Raw genomic sequence first — 16848 nt, 5'->3', positions numbered from 1 at the left:
GGGGGGGGGGGGGGGGGGGGGGGGGGGGGGGCGACAGGCCAACCAGATGGGGACCTCAAGGATTGAAGTTAATTTTGAAGAGTCTGCTTGGATTCTTCCTGGGACGACTGGTCCTACATCATGAAGACGGTGACCACTTGGTCATTGAGGGCCCTGTAAGACAAATCTCCCTGCAGTGGTCCACATCGTCTCTGTAAACATGCTTCTAGTGCATCCACGTGTGACCCTTCCAAACAAAAGGTCTGAGTAGGTGACAGGAGAGGTGACGCTACACCTACTGGGACATGGGGCACTTGGGTGGCTCAGTCAGTTAAGCATCCATCTGACTTTGGCTCAGGTCATGATCTCAGCTCATGGGTTCAAACCCTGTGTCAGGCTCTGCAATGACAGCTCAGCCTGGAGCCTGCTTCGGATTCTGTCTCCTCCCTCCACTCCTGCTCTGTCTCTGTCTCTGTCTCTCTCACACACACACACACACACACACACCCCATTAAAAAATTTATACCTACTGGGACAGGAAATGCTCAGGGACAGAACACCTTAGACCCTGATGGTAGGAGATGCAGCCAGTGCTCCGTCCTGGAGCTCCAGCACCGCAGCGTGCCAGTCACCTGGTCTGCTGAGCCCTGCACCTGGCAGTGTGGCCTGTCCACACAGCCAGTCCTGGACGATTCCTCTGTGCCCGGTGCCACCACGGCAGCTCCTGAATGCGACCCCCACCCTACACATTTACAAACACATGGGCCTGCACGGACTTGTTCCACTCTGGATGGTAACAAAATCACACACTTCTGATGCCCAGGGAGCCGTGGGTCATAATACATAGTGGTTGAGGCTACAACTACTCAGTGGCACTGCCCACTGGTGGCGTCCAAGCCAGGTTTTTTTTTTTTTTTTTTTTTTTTTTTTTTTTTTTTTTTTTTTCTGAGAGAGAGACAGAGCATGAGCAGGGGAGGGTCAGAGAGGGAGACCCAAAATCTGAAACAGGCTCGACTCTGAGCTGGCTGTCAGCACAGAGCCTGATGCGGGGCTCGAACTCACGAACCGGGAGATCATGACCTGAGCCGAAGTCGAACACTCAACCAGCCACCCAGGCGCCCTGCCAAGCCAGGTTTAACACATCCTGAACCGGAGCGCCCTGTGCCCCCATAATCCAGGTGTTTACATGTGGGAAAGAATGAGCCATAATGTCACCCCACTGGGCATGAGGTTGCTTTCGGGCCTTGTAATTATTGGTAAGGCCACAGGTCAGTCTGAAGTCCCTTGGGTGGGTCCTAATGGCTGATAAGATTAGTGTTAGACGCCATCCTGTCTGAAGCCGGCCCTGCTCATTCACAGCTGGATGCTGGACGACAGGCTGGCTGCCTTTCAGCAGGACTCCCAGCTGCTCGGAGTCTTGTTCAGGGAGTGCTTTAACTGCCGTGTGAGAGAAACCGAATGAATTCAGTCTCGGGTTCTGTTAGATTAATCAGAGTGGCGTACCCGTATGAAAATTCACCAGGAGCCAGGAGGGGTGGATTGTCAGGAGAGATGTCGTCTCATGCGGCTACAAGGCTTCCTGGGTGTGCCAAGAATGTGTGACCCTGCCAGCTGGTTACCTGGGCCACTTCTCGGGGTTGGGTGCCTTGCAGGATGAGGAAATGGCTCCCTCAGGACAAACAGCAGGCTAGCTTGCTGCTTACTGTGAAGCGGAAGGTTCCCGAAGCTCCTGTCCTGCTCTTGCAATGCAACCCATTGCCCCCATCGGGCAAAGGAACCCGACACAATGCTTTAAGCTGCTTGCTGTGAGTAATAAACCCTTTTGTCTCTGACCCAGGAATCTCAAGGCTTCTGCCAGCACTTTGGAAACAGTTACAGGCTGACTTATTAGCTTGCAAATAGAGTGAAATCAAATCCCAGACACAACAGTCACTGGGTGGTGGCCAAGCCTGGCTTTCCCTGGCCGGGCTGTCGGCCCCCTGGCACGTCCCAAAGGGTGGCCCATCGAGATGTTCTGATCGTTAGTTTTCCAGAATGCCCAAGGCCAGTGCAGCACTTTTGTGGGAAAGTAAACAGTCCCTACATACTGTGTGCTTAAAGCCCTCCACCTCCTGGGATGTGGTTATGTTCAAAGAAAATATTCCAGAACAGGGATTATGATGTTTATAGGACCAGGGCACTCTCTGTTCATGTCAACATCAGCAAAGAGATGAAAGCAGGCCTTGCACAGCAGTTGCTTTCCCATTGAGCAAGGTCAGTCCTCAGAAGGGTACAGGACCTCCACGGAGGGCTGCCTCCCAGCAGCCCACTGCCCCCTGGCTTCCCTGGCCACTCAAGTTGGCATCCAGCAATCTCTTCACAAATTGCCGCGAGTAAGTAAAACCTTCAGGGCCAGAGTGACTCTCCAAAGAATGTCAGCTGGAGGAATGTTAGAGGAAGGGTAAGCTGATGTACTAGTGAATGACCGTATTGCAGGACAGTCAGGGACACAAGTGCCTTTTTCCTACAAAGGAGGTATTGCTCACACCCTCATTATCAAGTCATCTTAGGCAGAGATAATGAGGAAACCGAGGAGGGCAGAGCTGTTAGAGGTCAGGAAGCCACTGTCCCCGCACCCGTTCGCATGGTACACAAATAATGAATGGGGGGATGTTTTCCAAACAGGATGGTCTTCGGCCCTCATCTGTTTCTCATCAAGCTTTTGTGTTCACCGTCCCGGCTTTCATCTGGTGCCCACCTGTCAGTGCCCCGAGTTAGAGCAAGGGAGTAAGGGTGTATTCACTGCCACCAACAGGCTTCCGTGTCTGCTTTCCCTCTCTTCTTCCTTTCAGTAAAGTCCCCAGGTTTTACGTCAGTACGTGGCTGCCCAGCTAGGAGCTAGATCTTCGTAGTGTCCCCTGCAGCTCGATGTGACCATGCGTCTGACCTGGCCAGAGGGACACATGCCACTTCTGGGTGAGGTCCTTAACGCTCTCTCTGGTCTCTTCCACACCCCACTTACAATACAGGAGGGAACAGAGGGGAACTCGGAGGATCGGCCGTGCTCTTCCCCAGACCCCCTCCCCCTCCCCCCAGTCTTAGCAACGTAGTAAAAGGCCGCTTCGTCTTGCGTCTGGAGGGCCTCCCACTACTGCTCTGCGACCTACTAGCCTAGTGCCCTTGGGTGTAAAACCATCTTTTTGAGGCTCAACCACCTCATATGGAACATGGGATCCTACTGCCAGTTTCATGAGTAATCATAGGAGATAGCATTTGTGAATAGTAAAAACTAATGTTTATCAAGCATCTACTTACTTGTGCCAGACAGAACCATAACTTTATAAGTCTTCCATTGGACCGAGGGTGAAACTGAGGCAGCGTGGTTGACTTATTTATCCACAGAGCAAGAGGAGGTGGTTTGAGCGTTCGCCTGGGAACGACTGACCTCCACAGCCCACGGCCATAGCCACTCCGCTGGCTCTAACCTGCCATCACACTAGCAGAGTGCCTGGCGTCAAGTAACCTCACTAATTCACCAAATGACGGCGCGCACCAAGTTCTGGGTCACACCGTTCTGGGTGCTGAGCAAAGCAGACAAGGTCCCCGACCCATGTAGAATTTATGTTGTGCCTGGAGAAACATCTTTTCTCACTTCCTGCATCCAGTTGTGGGCAAAGGCACAATCATGACTCACCACCTCTTCTCATCCGGAGTAAAGATCAAAGATCTCTGATGTCCAAGTCCCCCCTCGGTCCGTCCCTCCTGACCTCCTCCATTTCCCCCTCCATTCTCACTGCCACTCTGCACTCCTTGCGGCTCTTCATCACTCAGGCACATTCATGCCTCAGGACCTTTGCACTCACCATTCCCTCTGCCTACAACACTTACTCCAGGTGCTTGCATTGGCTTACCTTCTTATCCAGAAGCTTTATTCCAAGATCTCAGTAAAGCTTTCCCTGCTCTTATCTAAAACCCGACCTCTCTCCAAGAGACCACAGTTATTACCTAGCCTCCTTTTTTAGCAGCATTTTTCTTCTTAGCACGTATTACTTTTTAAAATATAGCTTCTGTTGAAGTGTGAGTTGTGTAAAACTCACCCATTTCAAATGTGCACTTCAGTGGTTTTTAATACTTTTACCAAGTGGGGCAACTGTCACCGTCAGTCAGTATTAGAACATGGTTTTGGGGCACCTGGATAGCTCAGTCGGTTAAGCATCTGACTTCGGCTCAGGTCATGATCTCACGGTTCATGGGTTTGAGCCCCGTGTCGGGCTCTGTGCTGACAGCTCAGAGCCTGGAGCCTGTTTCAGATTCTGTGTCTCCCTCTCTCTCTCTGCCCTTCCCCAGCTCATGCTTTCTCTCTCTCTCAAAATAAATAAACATTTAAAAAACTTAACAAAAAACAACAACTAGAATTCAAATTGGGGTTAGTGAATATGTTCCAGATCACAGCTAAAAACCATCCACCTGACTTTCCGCATTTCTTTCAAATCGTATTGACTAATGGTAATGAGCCAGATGGGGACCCCGGGACCCCCACCCACCAANCGTGTCGGGCTCTGTGCTGACAGCTCAGAGCCTGGAGCCTGTTTCAGATTCTGTGTCTCCCTCTCTCTCTGACCCTCCCCTACTCACGCTGTCTCTCTCTCTCTCAGAAATAAATAAAACATTAAAAAAAAAGAACATGGTTTCATCCCCACCCCCGATAAGATCGCTCATTCTCGGTTGTAGTCAGCCCCCATCCCCCACGCAGCTCCCAGCAACGGTGACACCGCTGTCTCAACGGCCCTTCCCCGAACACCTCACATGCGTGATACCCTACAAAACGTAATCTCTTGTGTCTGGCACCTTGCACCTGGCATGTTTTTGAGGTTCATGCACGAGGCAGTATATGTCAGCTCATTCCTTTTTAGGGCTGAGTGATGATATCCCACTGTAGACCCATTTCATCTATCCATGTACCAGCTGCTGGGACATCTGAGTCTCCACTTGTTCTCTAACATTCTGTACATTTTACCTTGTTTCCCCCACTGGAATGTCAATCCCATGAGGCTGGAATTTTTGGTTTTGTTAGCGCTGTACCCCCAGCCCTTGAATGGCACCAGGCACACAGTAGGTACTCAACCAACACATGACGAAGGAATTGAGAATAAGAACTCCGGATGGAAGTAAGCAAGGCCTCTGCTGACCATCTAGCAGGGGAAAGAGGCTGAAGGGGCGGGCCGCGTGGGGCCGGCGGCCAGAGCAGGCCCCGGAGGAATGTACCCTGGAGCAGAGGCCAGAGCAGGCCCTGGAGGAATGTACCCGGGAGCAGAGGCCGGAGTGCACGAGGCTGATCACCCCATGCTCGTCACCACCCCCAGGCGTCCGCTCTCGCTCCCGCCCCTGCAGGCATGACAGCCCAGCTGCTGGTGGCAGGGCTGGGCCAGAGAGGGACTTGCAAGGATGCTTAGCCTCACAGCAGTGGGAGCAGATGGCTCCGACCCCCCAGCTCTGCCCTCGGCCTGACTGGCCCAAGCCCAGCATGGGGAGGGCAGGCTGGGTCACGGGCTTCCCCTTCGCCTGAGCGCCCTCCAGGTGACACAGGGACCTTGGACTTGAGCCACTCTGTCTGGGTGTGAATCCCACTTCTAGCCCATTCATACTACATTTGCCATCATCTTCCTTAACTATTTGGTCCCTCAGTTTTCTCATCTGTAAAATAGGGATGGCCACAATACCACCTTGTAATTTAACAAGCACAAGCATTATTTTACAAGCACTTACTCTGTGCCAGGAACACTCGTAGGAAACGAATCTTTTTGATTCTTTAACAACCCCATATGGTAGCTGCCGTTTACAGATGAGGAAACCGAGGCACAGAGAGGCAAAGCAACTTTCCTGAGCTCACCCCACTACTAAGTGGTATCGTGGGGCTTCATATCCAGCAGGCTTATTCCAAGTTCATGCTCTTCATGAACAGACACTGCTTCTCACAGAGCCATCCAGGGGTTGTTGAAAGTGACTTGCTGTGTGTGAAGACTTTCGAACAGTGCCTGGTGTGTGGTAAGTACACATGAGTATGAGCATTATGACGGGACATAGGGCATGGGGATGCACCCTCCCTCCCGTTTCTTCAAAAGCAGGCATCTGACCCTTTTTGGGGGAACCAGATGACAGCTCTGGCCCCCTTCCCAGAAGTCTACAGCCACCCATACACTCCGGCCCCAAACCTATCCACGTGGTCTCCCCTCACTTGCCAAGTCTCATGGGTGGAAATACAAGTAACTGAGCAAATCTCCATTCCCCACAGAGAAAAAGTTGGGTGGTGCTGGGGAAGGGCTGTGAGTCAAGGCTAAGGATTCTGAACAAGGCTGGGTGGAGCTCCTCAAAAGTCCTCGGGCGGGCAGTTCCCATGCTCCTCCCCACACCCTTCCCTCTGCCCTCCCGGCCTTCCCCACATACCTTCTCTCACCACCATGGAGTTCGACCTGAATGCAGGTGCGCTCCTGGGAGGTGGGGAATTTAAGGGGCTGGGGGATGGGGGGAGGCAGATTAAAACCCAGAAACCTCTTCCAAGGAGGCATCCCCTACACCTGCACCAGCCCATCCGGCGTCTCTCTCCACAGCTCTGGACTCCACCTCCAAGAAGCCACAGGGGGCAGCCCAGGCGGGAGACCACAAACACAGCACCCCCAAAGTTCAGGGCCAGGCAGAGGCCAGGGCAGCTGATAAAGCCAAGGTAAGTCACCTCGAGACCAGGCACAGTCCTCCCGGTATGAAGGTGGGCGGTTGCCTTTGAACCCAGGGTCCTGCCAGAGGCTGGGCTTCCAACCTGGGGGCAGAGCCTGGGTAAGGGACCCTGGCCTCACCGTCCCGCCTCCAACTAGCATGGCCACGGTCACGGCAGCTCCTCAGACTCCAGCAGCAGCAGCAGCTCTGGCGACTCGGACACGGAAGCAAAGGTAAGAGCCTTCCCTGGCTCCCAGGCGGGTGCCGGCACTCCAGGTGAGAGGAGAGTCCCGGCCGTATCCTGGGCTTTCACCGACGGAACCGGCTCTCTCCTCTTCCATCCCCACCGCCCTCGGCCCCACAGCCTCATGCTGCCGCCTCGGACAAGCACAAGAATACAGCGGGCAAGGTCAAGAAGCCCAAGGTGAAGAAGAAGGAGAAGAAAGACAAGGCAAAGAAGGAGGCTCCTCACTGACCGGCCTGGGCGGAGGGGTCTCATTAAACCTTTTCTCGGCCCGAAGGCCGCCTTCCGGTAGCGAGGTGCAGTGATGTCCCGGCTCCGCCCGCCCCCCCCCCCCCCCGCCGGGCAGCCGTGCCGCCAAGGAGATGCCGCCCACGCCGTGCCCATCACGGTTTATTGTTTCCTGAACAGCGGCCGCACCGCGGGGCGGCCTGTGCAGCTGGAGATCTCAGCACCTCTGCGAGGGGAGGGGCGGGGTCTCGGGAGGGGGGCGGCGGGCAGAGGAGAGGCGGGCAGAGGAGAGGCGGCCGTGGCGGCCTGGAGCAGAGCAGCAGCGGGCGGAGCGGGCCGGCCGCCCTCACCGCACCAGGTGGAAGGTGAGCCAGTACATGAGCAGGGGCTGCGCCGCCGCCACGGCCATGGTCAGGTACATGCGCAGCTGGTTCCTGGCCCCGCGCACCGGAACCCCCTCCGCCGCGGCCTCCGCCAGGATCTTCAGGCGCAGCGTCCGGATCTGGGGCGGGAGGGGGTTCGCCCTGAGCCCTCGGCCACGCGGGGCCCCTGGGTGTACTTCCGAGCCCTGCCTCCCTTCCTCCACAGGGACGGCTCTGCTCGTGGGGAGGCTGGGTCTCCCCCCAAACCTCCAAACAGACGGTGAGGACTTGCTCCTACCCAAACCTTGTGAGGAAATGTGACACATTTCCTCACATATGCTCACACTCCATCCTCCCAGTACCCTAAGGTGCAATTATTCCCCTTTTTACAAAAGGGGAAACGAGTTTAGTATATGTGCTGCCGAAGCGAGCACAAGGGAAACGAGTTTAAAGAGGGGAAGTGATTTGTCTGGGACCCAGAGAGGTTACTTCCAGGGGTACTGAAACTTTTTCGTCCTTACAGAAATGCTGGCAGGAAAGCCAGCGTAAGGAGTGTGGAGTGTGGAGGGAGGAAGGCAAGAACCCACTTTAAGAGCCCAGCTGGCTCCTTCTCTTCCTTCAGACCCCAGCTTGGACACCCCCTCTTCCAGGAAGCCCCCCTGGCCCCCAGGCTGGGGTAGCCACTTCAGTGCAACAGTGTGCCTCTTGTCTCAACTCCCCACCTGACATCCTCTGCGTGGATGCCTCCAGGGGACCCCAACTCTGAGGGCTGTGCCCTCAAGCCTCCTCCTCCCCTCAGCCCCAGCTCACCATGAACACAAAGATAGACACGCAGCACCAGCCCAGCACCAGGTAGTAGCCGATCTTCCCAAAGAGCAGGCCCATAAGGACCCCGCCGATCATCCTGGGAGGAGAGGGGAAGGCTGGTCTGAGGGCGAGGGCTCAGGGCCGGGGCTGGCAGGGGGTAAGAGGGAGGGGGTACTTACCCAACATATTTGTAGCCCAAGAAGGCCACCAGATCGATAGTGGTGAGGTCGGTGTTGACAGTGACCAGGTAGAGGCTGAGCAGGATGGCCAGCACCTCCAGCGTCAGCCAGGCCAGCGCGGAGCTCGCCTGCAGCCCCAGGAGGTCCGGGGAGAACCTGCGGGCACCAGGCTCCCTCACTCGCTGACCGGCTCCCACCCTCCCAGAGTGTCCACCTGCGGACGGCAGGGACCAAGATGGCCCTGGACCCTGCCCTCCTGGAAATCTCATTCCAGGGAAGGCGGACCTGTCCTCAGGGACGGCCCAGAGCAGTGAGGGCTGGGAGGAGGGAAGCACAGGGCAGGGGGGGTGGGGGTGCCGGACCCAGCTGGGAGAAGGTATCAGAGAGGGCTTCGCAGAGGAGAGGACCCCCAAGCTAAGGCCTGAAGGGCAAGGAGCTGACTGGGGCAGAAGGACCATGGTCTCTGCCATATCCCCAGCGCGTCAGCAATTAATGGATTCTAATGACAATCATTTTCGATGCCACGGAAGAAACGAACTGGGGCCTATGAGCAAGAGGTGGGGGCTTGACCCAGGCTGGGAGGTGGGAAGGCTTCCCTGAGTACATGACATCAGAGTGGAGACATCGCGAGTGAGCAGGTGCTCCGCAGGTGACGACCATACTCCTGCGCGGGGCTCTGGAAGGCAGCACCAGGCCCTCCGACGATGGAAAGAGGCCCGGGGCGGCGCAGCAGGACGAGGAGGGGCAGAGCGAGGCTGCGTGGAGGCAGTGGCATGCCGGGCTAAGGGGCCCGGGCTCGATCTGGGGACGGGAGAGCTGCGGGCAGCTTCTGAGCAGGGTGGGACATGGCCAGGCCCACATCCCAACAAGACCTTCTTGGCTTCGGCTGGAGTCGGTGCAGAGGGGCGTGGGCAGGGCAAGCTGGTTAGGAGGCAGTGAGGACAAACGCAATCTGGTGGTGGAGGCTAAGGAGGAGGATGGAGTTAGAGTCACCTGCTACAGGTGTGGTGAGGGGCGGCACGTGGGTGGAAAGCGAGCGAAGAGGGCAAGGTGACGCTCAGGGGACACCGAGGGCTTTGCACCGGGCCAACTGGGAGCGCGGCGGGGCTGTCCTGAGAGAGGAGATCTAAGACACCTTCCTGACTGCCCCTCGGCCCCCCAACCCTCACCCCGCTCTGCCTACTCCAGGCCTCCCTTACCTATCCTGGGTCCCCAGCGCCAGGCCAGCCACCAACACATAGGTGATGAAAGCCATAGCTGTGGGAGCAGACACACAGACACGGGTCAGAGGAAGACGGACCATCCTGGGCCACTGGGCACCTAAACCTCTGCCCTGGACATGCCCCCCCAAAGGGAGGAGGGTGCCGGGCAGTGCCGGGGAGGGTGAAACCTGGAATGTAGAGGTCAGGAGCGTTGACGTCAAAGCGGGGGGCCACTGGTGTGTCCTGCTGGTACTGCACTTCCCAGTCCTGTGGGGACAGTGGGGGAACAGCAGGACCCCCAGAGCTGGGCTCCTGCCACACTGCTTCCAGACCCTCCTTTGGGCAAACCTACCCACCCCGTTCCTCCCCCACACCCCCCCCCACCTCTACCCAGAGGTCCACCCTCCTTGCGTTCCCCTCGGCGGAGGCAGCGCTGACCTGGTGCAGGTAGGGGAAGAAGAGCAGGCCTAGCTTCTTGCCCACGTACATGGTGTCCACGGCAAAGTAATACTTGAGCTTGGTGACGGGGATGAAGCGGTCAATCTGGGGGCAGGCAGAGCCCAAGCCTGAGGCCCTGGCCTCACGGCCCCCGCTGCCCCCTGCCACCCCCCTAGCCCAGAACTCACATTCTTATCCACCAGCTCCTTGCCCTGTGCAGCCAGGCTGCTCCCATAGGCCATGGCCATGTTGGACACAGGATCGGCCAGGAAGGCCTCCTGGGGCGACGCGGAGGCTGCCGGGTAGCCCAGGCTGCCGGGCGCCCGTTGGGCCCCATAGCTGCGACTCTGGGCAGAACTTGTGTCATCGAAAAGCTGGTGGGGGTCAGCCATGCCCGGCTGGGACACGGGGATCCTCCGCTTCGACGCTGCAGGGGAAGAGGGGTGGGGAGCCTCACTCGTGCTGCAGGTGCTCTCCTCTCGCGGCGGCGAGGCGCTGCTTTTGGTGTCAGATGGGCCACCTGGTCAAGTGCAGGCAGGGTTTGTCTGCTCATCACCCATCCGTCCAAGTAATAGTGGCGATACGCTGAGAGCTACTGTGTACTGCACCCACTGTGCACAGAATCCTGTACAAACAAGGTCTCTCTGTGTCTCCCTTCGTGCCCTCCTCCACTTGTTCGCTCCGGCCACATGGCTACACGGGCCTCAGTGCTCACCGAGAACACGGGGCGTGCTCCCACCTTGCGGCCTCTGCACCGGCTGTTCCTCCGCTTGGATGCTTGCCCTTCCCCCATGGCCCTCCCCTCCGCCGGGTCTCGGCTCTGGGGTGCCTTCCCGAAAACCGACCATCTTGTCTACAACCGCATGTCGCCCCCGCGGGGGCATCCCCCGCTGCCCACCCCCCTTCCCTGCTTCGCTTATATCCAGAACTCAGCGCCAGCTGGCATACTAGCTGTTGTATTTTGTTCGCTGCCTCCCCACTAAAATGCACCCCTCCAAGGGGCGGAGCTTCGTCTCGGTCACGGATGAACCAGGGCTAGCGCAGGTGCCTGACAAAACCCGGAGAAGGGAGTAAGCGGCTAGCCCCACGCCACAGACGTGGTAACCGAGGCCCAGACGGGGGAAACGACTTGTGCCAAGGGCCACGCTGAGTGAGCGGCAGGGCAGGAGCGTAGCCCGGGAGGGCCTGATCGCTAGGACAACTGAATCGTGCCCCAGCACTCGGTGCCTACCAGGCCGTGTGCCCGGCGCGGTGGCTGAACTCGTGTAATCCTCACGGCAGCCCCACTTGTGCCAGTGCTACCACCGTCCGCATTTCACAGACAGGAAAAGCGAGCCCCGGAGAGGCTCTGGCCCTTGGCCAAAGTCACTCAGACAGTATGAAGCAGAGCCAGGTTTCAGGTCTGGAAAAGGTCCCTCTGGCTTCCTGTGGGGAAGAGACTGGGGTGGGGGCCAGGAAGAGGGAGGAAGTTGGATGGAGGGGTTGGACAGTGGTGGGGAGGGGGAGGGGCTCCTTCTGGCCAGATTCCAGAGGGAGGGAGGGACGGGGCTGGCTGGAGGTGGGCTCAGGTGGGGCAGGGTAAAGACGGAATATGGAGACGATGGATTTGAACCCAGCACTCTGCCTCCGGGGTCCCTGCTCCTCACCCACAAGCAATGCCACCACAGCAGACACAGAGCTCCGCCTGTGTGCCAGGCGCCCTTGTGGGCACAGGGAACGTGTATGAGGGTTACGTGGGATGGGGGAGAGGAATCAAATAATCTGCTTCCTGACTTTGCACCTCAGTTTTCTCTTCTGAAGAACACAGTTAATGGCCTAAGGCCAGTGACACGCACAGACTCCTCAGCCCCTGGCCTGGCACATAGAAAGTGTCAATTCTGGCCACCTGTCATCCATGACTAGTCCCTCACCTCTTCCTCTCAGTCATCTGTAGCCTGAAAAGACCCAGGTGTGCACCTTCCCAAGGCATGCCGCACTGGCCCGGCCCCTGATCCCCAAGGTCCACTCTCCTTTCCCCTCTCCCGCTTCTGACAGCTTTGGTGCAAGCCCTTCCTCCCTCCCTGTCACTCCCCAGCCCCTCGATATTTGGGGTTGTGCCCCCACCCCCCGCAGCCTCCTGAACACCCCTCTGTACTGCCGGGCCAAGACCATTAGCCGCTGTCATTCAACTCAAGCCCTCCGCAGCATTTGATGCCACCGTCCCAAACACCGTACCTACCTCCTTCTCTTCCCTGAGCCCCACAAACACCTCCTGAGCACCCCTATGTCTTAGGCTCTGCTGCAGGCATGGTGGATATAGCAATGATCAAAAAGACAAAAAACCCCGGGGCACCTGGATAAGCTCAGTCGGTTAAGCATCTGACTCTTGGTTTGGGCTCAGGTCATGATCTCACGGTTCATGGGACGGGGCCGCTCTGGGCTCTGTGCTGACAGTGCAGAGCCTGCTAGGGATTCTCTCTCTCTACCCCTCCCCCATTCGCTCTGTCTCTCAAAATAAATAAATAAACTTAGAAAACTTGATTAAAAAGACAAAAACTCCTGCCTCTGCGGAGCCAAAGGTCCCCGGATGTGGGTCCCTCTCCAGCCAGGACTTCTCTTCAGCTCTCTCTGCGACATGTGGGCGATTTTTCCACCCTTCTGGCTTTGCCTCTCACCTAGAGCCGTCTCACCCAGCCACGTGCGCCTTGGGCCCTGGGCTCGGTCTCCAGCCGCCACTTCTCTCCTGGCTCCATATCTAGGTGTGGCCAGTTCCTGACAATGCCCTCCGGCTGCCCCTGGGGCCTCCCCTCAGGGTCCAAGCCCCTGGCTCCCCTTCTTTCTGACATCCAACCAACTAGTCGCTAGTTCTCACCCACTGCGTCTCAGTGTTTCTCCCCCCCTTTCAGACCTTGTCATCTTGAGCCTGACTTAGAGGTCCCCCTGCCCATTCTTGCCACACCAACCTTCTCTCCTGTTAGCAGCCAGAGCTTTTTAAATGCAAAAGAGAATATGTCATGTCCTCCGCCTAAGATCAGTCCCCACTGTGCTGAGACTAAAATCCACGTGCGTGCATGACCCAGCCGCGCCAACCCCCCTCGTTTGCTACGCTGCCTCTCCTGGGACTCACAGCGCCCCGTCACACTGGCCCCTTGGGCCCTGACTCTGCCAAGCTCCTAGCCCACTCGGGCCTTTGAACATGCAGGGCCATCAGTTTGGAACATCTGCCCATGATTCACACCTGCCAATAGAGCACTCAGGCCTCAGCTCAATCGTTTCCTCCTCAGAGAGCTTCCTCACTCCTTAGTCCAAAGCACCAGCCCCACCTTGTTCTCATAATATCCAGTGGTTCTTTTTTCCTGTCTGAGCACTTACCACATTTGCTAACTATATATACATTTATCCACTTGTTTACTCGGCACAAGCTTCCAATGCTTTTCCCTCTCACCCTTAATCCCCTTCTCCGGGCGAATTCCTCATCATAAAACATACCTCTTTCAGGAAGCATCACTGACACGCCTAATCTGGGCTACCACAACCCCTCCATCCCCCGCGCGGACCTGTGCCTCCCCCATCAGGTCACCATCGCTCTAAAAGGGGGCTGTCTTCTGCTCTGTGCTGGTGGCTGCATGCGGACAGGAACCAGGGCTGTCTGGGCACTGCTGCAGCCCCAGCAACACCCACCACAGGGCCAGCCAGGCACCTTATTCGTGGTTGAAGAAAGAATGAGAACATGGTGCCTCAGAACCCCCCTCACATGCTGGATTATTCTCTTTACAGCCCTAACTACTCCCCAGGTTGTCTTTTTTATTTATTTATTTATTTATTTATTTATTTATTTATTTATTTATTTCTGATAGAGAGAGTGTGAGCAGGGAAGGGTCGGAGAGAGAGGGAGACACAATCCAAAACAGGCTCCAGGCTCTGAGCTGGCTGTCAGCACAGAGCCCGACGCGGGGCCCGAACCCACGAACCGCGAGATCATGACCTGAGCCGAAGTCGGACGCTTAACCGACTGAGCCACCCAGGCGCCCCTACTCCCCCGGTTTTTTTGCTGACTTGTTTGTTCCGAGTTTAGTGTCTGCCTCACCACCAAACTGAGTTTTAAGTTAACAAAGACTAATGCTATGCTAGTTACCACCAGGTACCCAAATCCCAGCACGGGGCCTGGCACAAGGGGAGGGGGGCGGGAGGTGAGACAGGACATGCTGAACGAATAAATGAGATGTACGCACACTCACGGAGATGAAAAGGAACTTAACGAGAGATACAAATTAAGAGAAACGGGAAGAGGGGGCGAACAGTCCAAAATATACAGGTTCAAATCTAATGTGAGAGGTAAACATGGCCCTCTGAGCTCACGAAGGGCTTGAACGCTGTCCTACGGAGCGTGGGCGACAGCCGGTGGCCACAGAAGGGTGGGGAGAAAGCGGCTCGCTAACTGCAAATGAATGAAAGTCGTCTTTTCCTGCACACCACACAACATCCCGCCCAAAGTTGTTTCCTTCCAAAGGAATTTCCCAAAGAAAAGACGAATCGACCCCAAAGCGCCCCCTACACGGACCTGGCATCTCAGCGCTGTGCACGCCCTGAAGCTCGGGATCCCTGACCCCGTGACCTCCGACCTGCAGCGACCTCGCCAACTGCCGCGGCGGCCCCGCCACGCCCCTGCAGCCCGCCCGATCTCCTACACCGGCCACGTACGCCACTTACGCTGCCGGGGCGTCCCCGCCGCCGCCAAGCCTGCCGGGTGCATCCTTCACCGCCGCAGCCGCTGCCGCTGCCGCCGCCCTAGCCGCGGTTCGAAATGTGCCCGCCCGGCTCCCGTAGCCACGCCCCACCGACGACACGACAACCAATAGGCATAATGATCGAACCGAGGCCACGCCCCTCGCGGAGGCCTGGACCAGTTGGCAGCGGGCAAGAGGCGGGGAGCAGAGGCCGGTGGTGTAAGGCGAGAGTCAGCACCTAGAGGGGCGGGTGGGCGGAGCCATAGGCGGTCTTGCGCATGACGGGAAATGCAGGTATCGGGAGAGGAGACCTATGGGAAATGGAGTTCTCTATGTAGACGGACGCTCAATTTGGATCGCGGAGAGCACTAGGGAGCCAGGGAAGGGTGTAGAGCAGAAGAGATCCATTTGTGTTCTCGAGGGCCTAAGCGGAGTTGTGCAGACTCTAACTGTTGTACAATTTTGGCCGACCTTAGGTATTAAAGTGAATACACAGAGTGAGAAAAGGACACCTAATATGTCAGGTAGGAGGAACCAGGTGTCTTTCTTTCGAGATATCTTTAAACATTTTCCCAGAGAGTCATAAAAATGCTCTTGCGTTGCGACCCGGCTTCCCCTGTCTGCCAAAAACGCTCTGCAACCTCCAGCAACACACAGCACACACCTGCCAAGTGAGGAGCCTTAAAAGTTGTTTCCTTAATCTCTCTCTGTCCCTCAGTCTCCCTCTATCTCTCCCCCTTCTCTGTCTCTCCGTCTCCTCCACTTATCTCAGGCAAAAATAATGGTAGAAGTGACTTCTGGGTAGTGATAGCACTCCGGAAGGCTGTCAGCAAGTGTCCGTGTCACTGTGGCTTTCCCTTTCCTCCTCTGAGATCTTTTCTAGGAAACTTGAGGACTGTTCCTGGTCTCTCAGTTATTGAGTCCTGGCTCAGTCGCGGTCCTTTTTACATGAGTGAGGCTCCCCCATTCCCCTTCTGCACCTCCGGCTTAGCATCTATCCCTCGGGCTCTACTACCGCGTCTTCACCTTCAGCTCTCCCTTCTCTTCTAAGTTCTTCCGTGACTATTTTGTAATAGTAATTTATTAATACGCAAGTGTTTTGGCTTCCTGTTGGCCTCAACCAGTTTTGTGACTAGTCCATTTTTAAGCCTAAATATTCTCATCTGTTTCATGGGAATAATACAGGAGAGGTTGAGGATTCGATTCAAGCCTCCTGCGTCCACAGGGCCTGCCGTATTGTAAGCCTTTGATCACTGGCAGCTACAGTTACTGGTTTTATTATCAGGCGTCTCTTCCTGTTGGTTGTCAGCCTCAAGTCGGGCTCTGCCCCTAGAACTGCCACAGTTTCATAAATAGAGCCAGCTAGGGTGTGTCTGAGCTGGGCCCTAAGCCCCACTCCTCTGCCGTTCCGGTGTGGTGGGGATTCCTGGCAGCCCTCCATAGGCCTTTAGGGGGAGTGCTGAGTTACAGCTGCAGGGGGATGTGAAGAACAGGGAACAGGGAAGGAAAAATTCCCCTTAAACAGAGGTGTGATTCTGGTTCTACCAGAACGGGGGCTCACTCGTATTCACCCCCCACCCCCCCCTTTTTTTTTTGTAGGCTCCACACCCAGCATAGAGCCCAACGTGGGACTCAAACACACAACCCTGAGATCAAGACCTGAGCTGACATCAAGAGTTAGATACCCAATCGGGGCGCCTGGGTGGCTCAGTCGGTTAAGCGTCGGACTTCGGCTCAGGTCAGATCTCACCGTTCGTGGGTTCGAGCCCCACATCGGGCTCTGTGCTGACAGCTCAGAGCCTGGAGCCTGTTTCAGATTCTGTGTCTCCCTCTCTCTCTGCCCCTCCCCCACTCATGCGCGCGCTCTCTCTCTCTCTCTCTCTCTCTCTGTCTCAAAAATAAATAAACCATAAAAATTAAAAAAAAAAAAAAGAGTTGGATGCCCGATTGAGTGAGCCACCCAGGTGCCCCTCACTTTTTTTTTTCCTAGTTACCTTTAATGTCTCAGCTCAG

The 16848-nt window shown here is 56.4% G+C and overlaps 2 protein-coding genes across 5 annotated transcripts; one reads left to right on the top strand and one right to left on the bottom strand.

Annotated features, from left to right (window-relative positions):
- Positions 1 to 6355: 6355 nt before the first annotated feature.
- CUNH19orf33 (chromosome unknown C19orf33 homolog) lies at positions 6356 to 7204 on the top strand. Its single transcript, XM_039217759.1, has 4 exons — positions 6356 to 6438; positions 6567 to 6679; positions 6828 to 6902; positions 7034 to 7204. Exons 1-4 carry the CDS (start codon positions 6417 to 6419, stop codon positions 7142 to 7144), a joined length of 321 nt encoding a protein of 106 aa, XP_039073690.1. The 5' UTR covers positions 6356 to 6416; the 3' UTR covers positions 7145 to 7204.
- Positions 7205 to 7285: 81 nt separating this feature from the next.
- On the bottom strand, positions 7286 to 14908 carry YIF1B (Yip1 interacting factor homolog B, membrane trafficking protein). 4 transcript variants are annotated; one of them, XM_039217761.1, is made up of 8 exons: positions 14819 to 14908; positions 10318 to 10556; positions 10130 to 10234; positions 9880 to 9958; positions 9689 to 9746; positions 8490 to 8645; positions 8314 to 8407; positions 7286 to 7643 (listed from the first exon to the last, which is right to left on the bottom strand). In XM_039217761.1, exons 1-8 carry the CDS (start codon positions 14859 to 14861, stop codon positions 7488 to 7490), a joined length of 930 nt encoding a protein of 309 aa, XP_039073692.1. In that variant the 5' UTR covers positions 14862 to 14908; the 3' UTR covers positions 7286 to 7487. The 4 variants fall into 4 exon arrangements, with proteins under 4 accessions (XP_039073692.1, XP_039073691.1, XP_039073693.1 ...); XM_039217760.1 differs by having other exon boundaries at positions 14810 to 14906; XM_039217762.1 differs by lacking the exon at positions 14819 to 14908 and adding an exon at positions 14670 to 14758.
- Between the last annotated feature and the right edge of the window lie 1940 nt (positions 14909 to 16848).

Source organism: Hyaena hyaena, unplaced genomic scaffold (genome assembly GCF_003009895.1).
Source record: "Hyaena hyaena isolate Hyena2069 unplaced genomic scaffold, ASM300989v1 scaffold_721, whole genome shotgun sequence".
Classification (NCBI taxonomy): domain Eukaryota; kingdom Metazoa; phylum Chordata; class Mammalia; order Carnivora; family Hyaenidae; genus Hyaena; species Hyaena hyaena.
The sequence above is the reverse complement of the archived record's forward strand: the minus strand, read 5'-3'. Positions and strand labels throughout refer to the sequence as shown.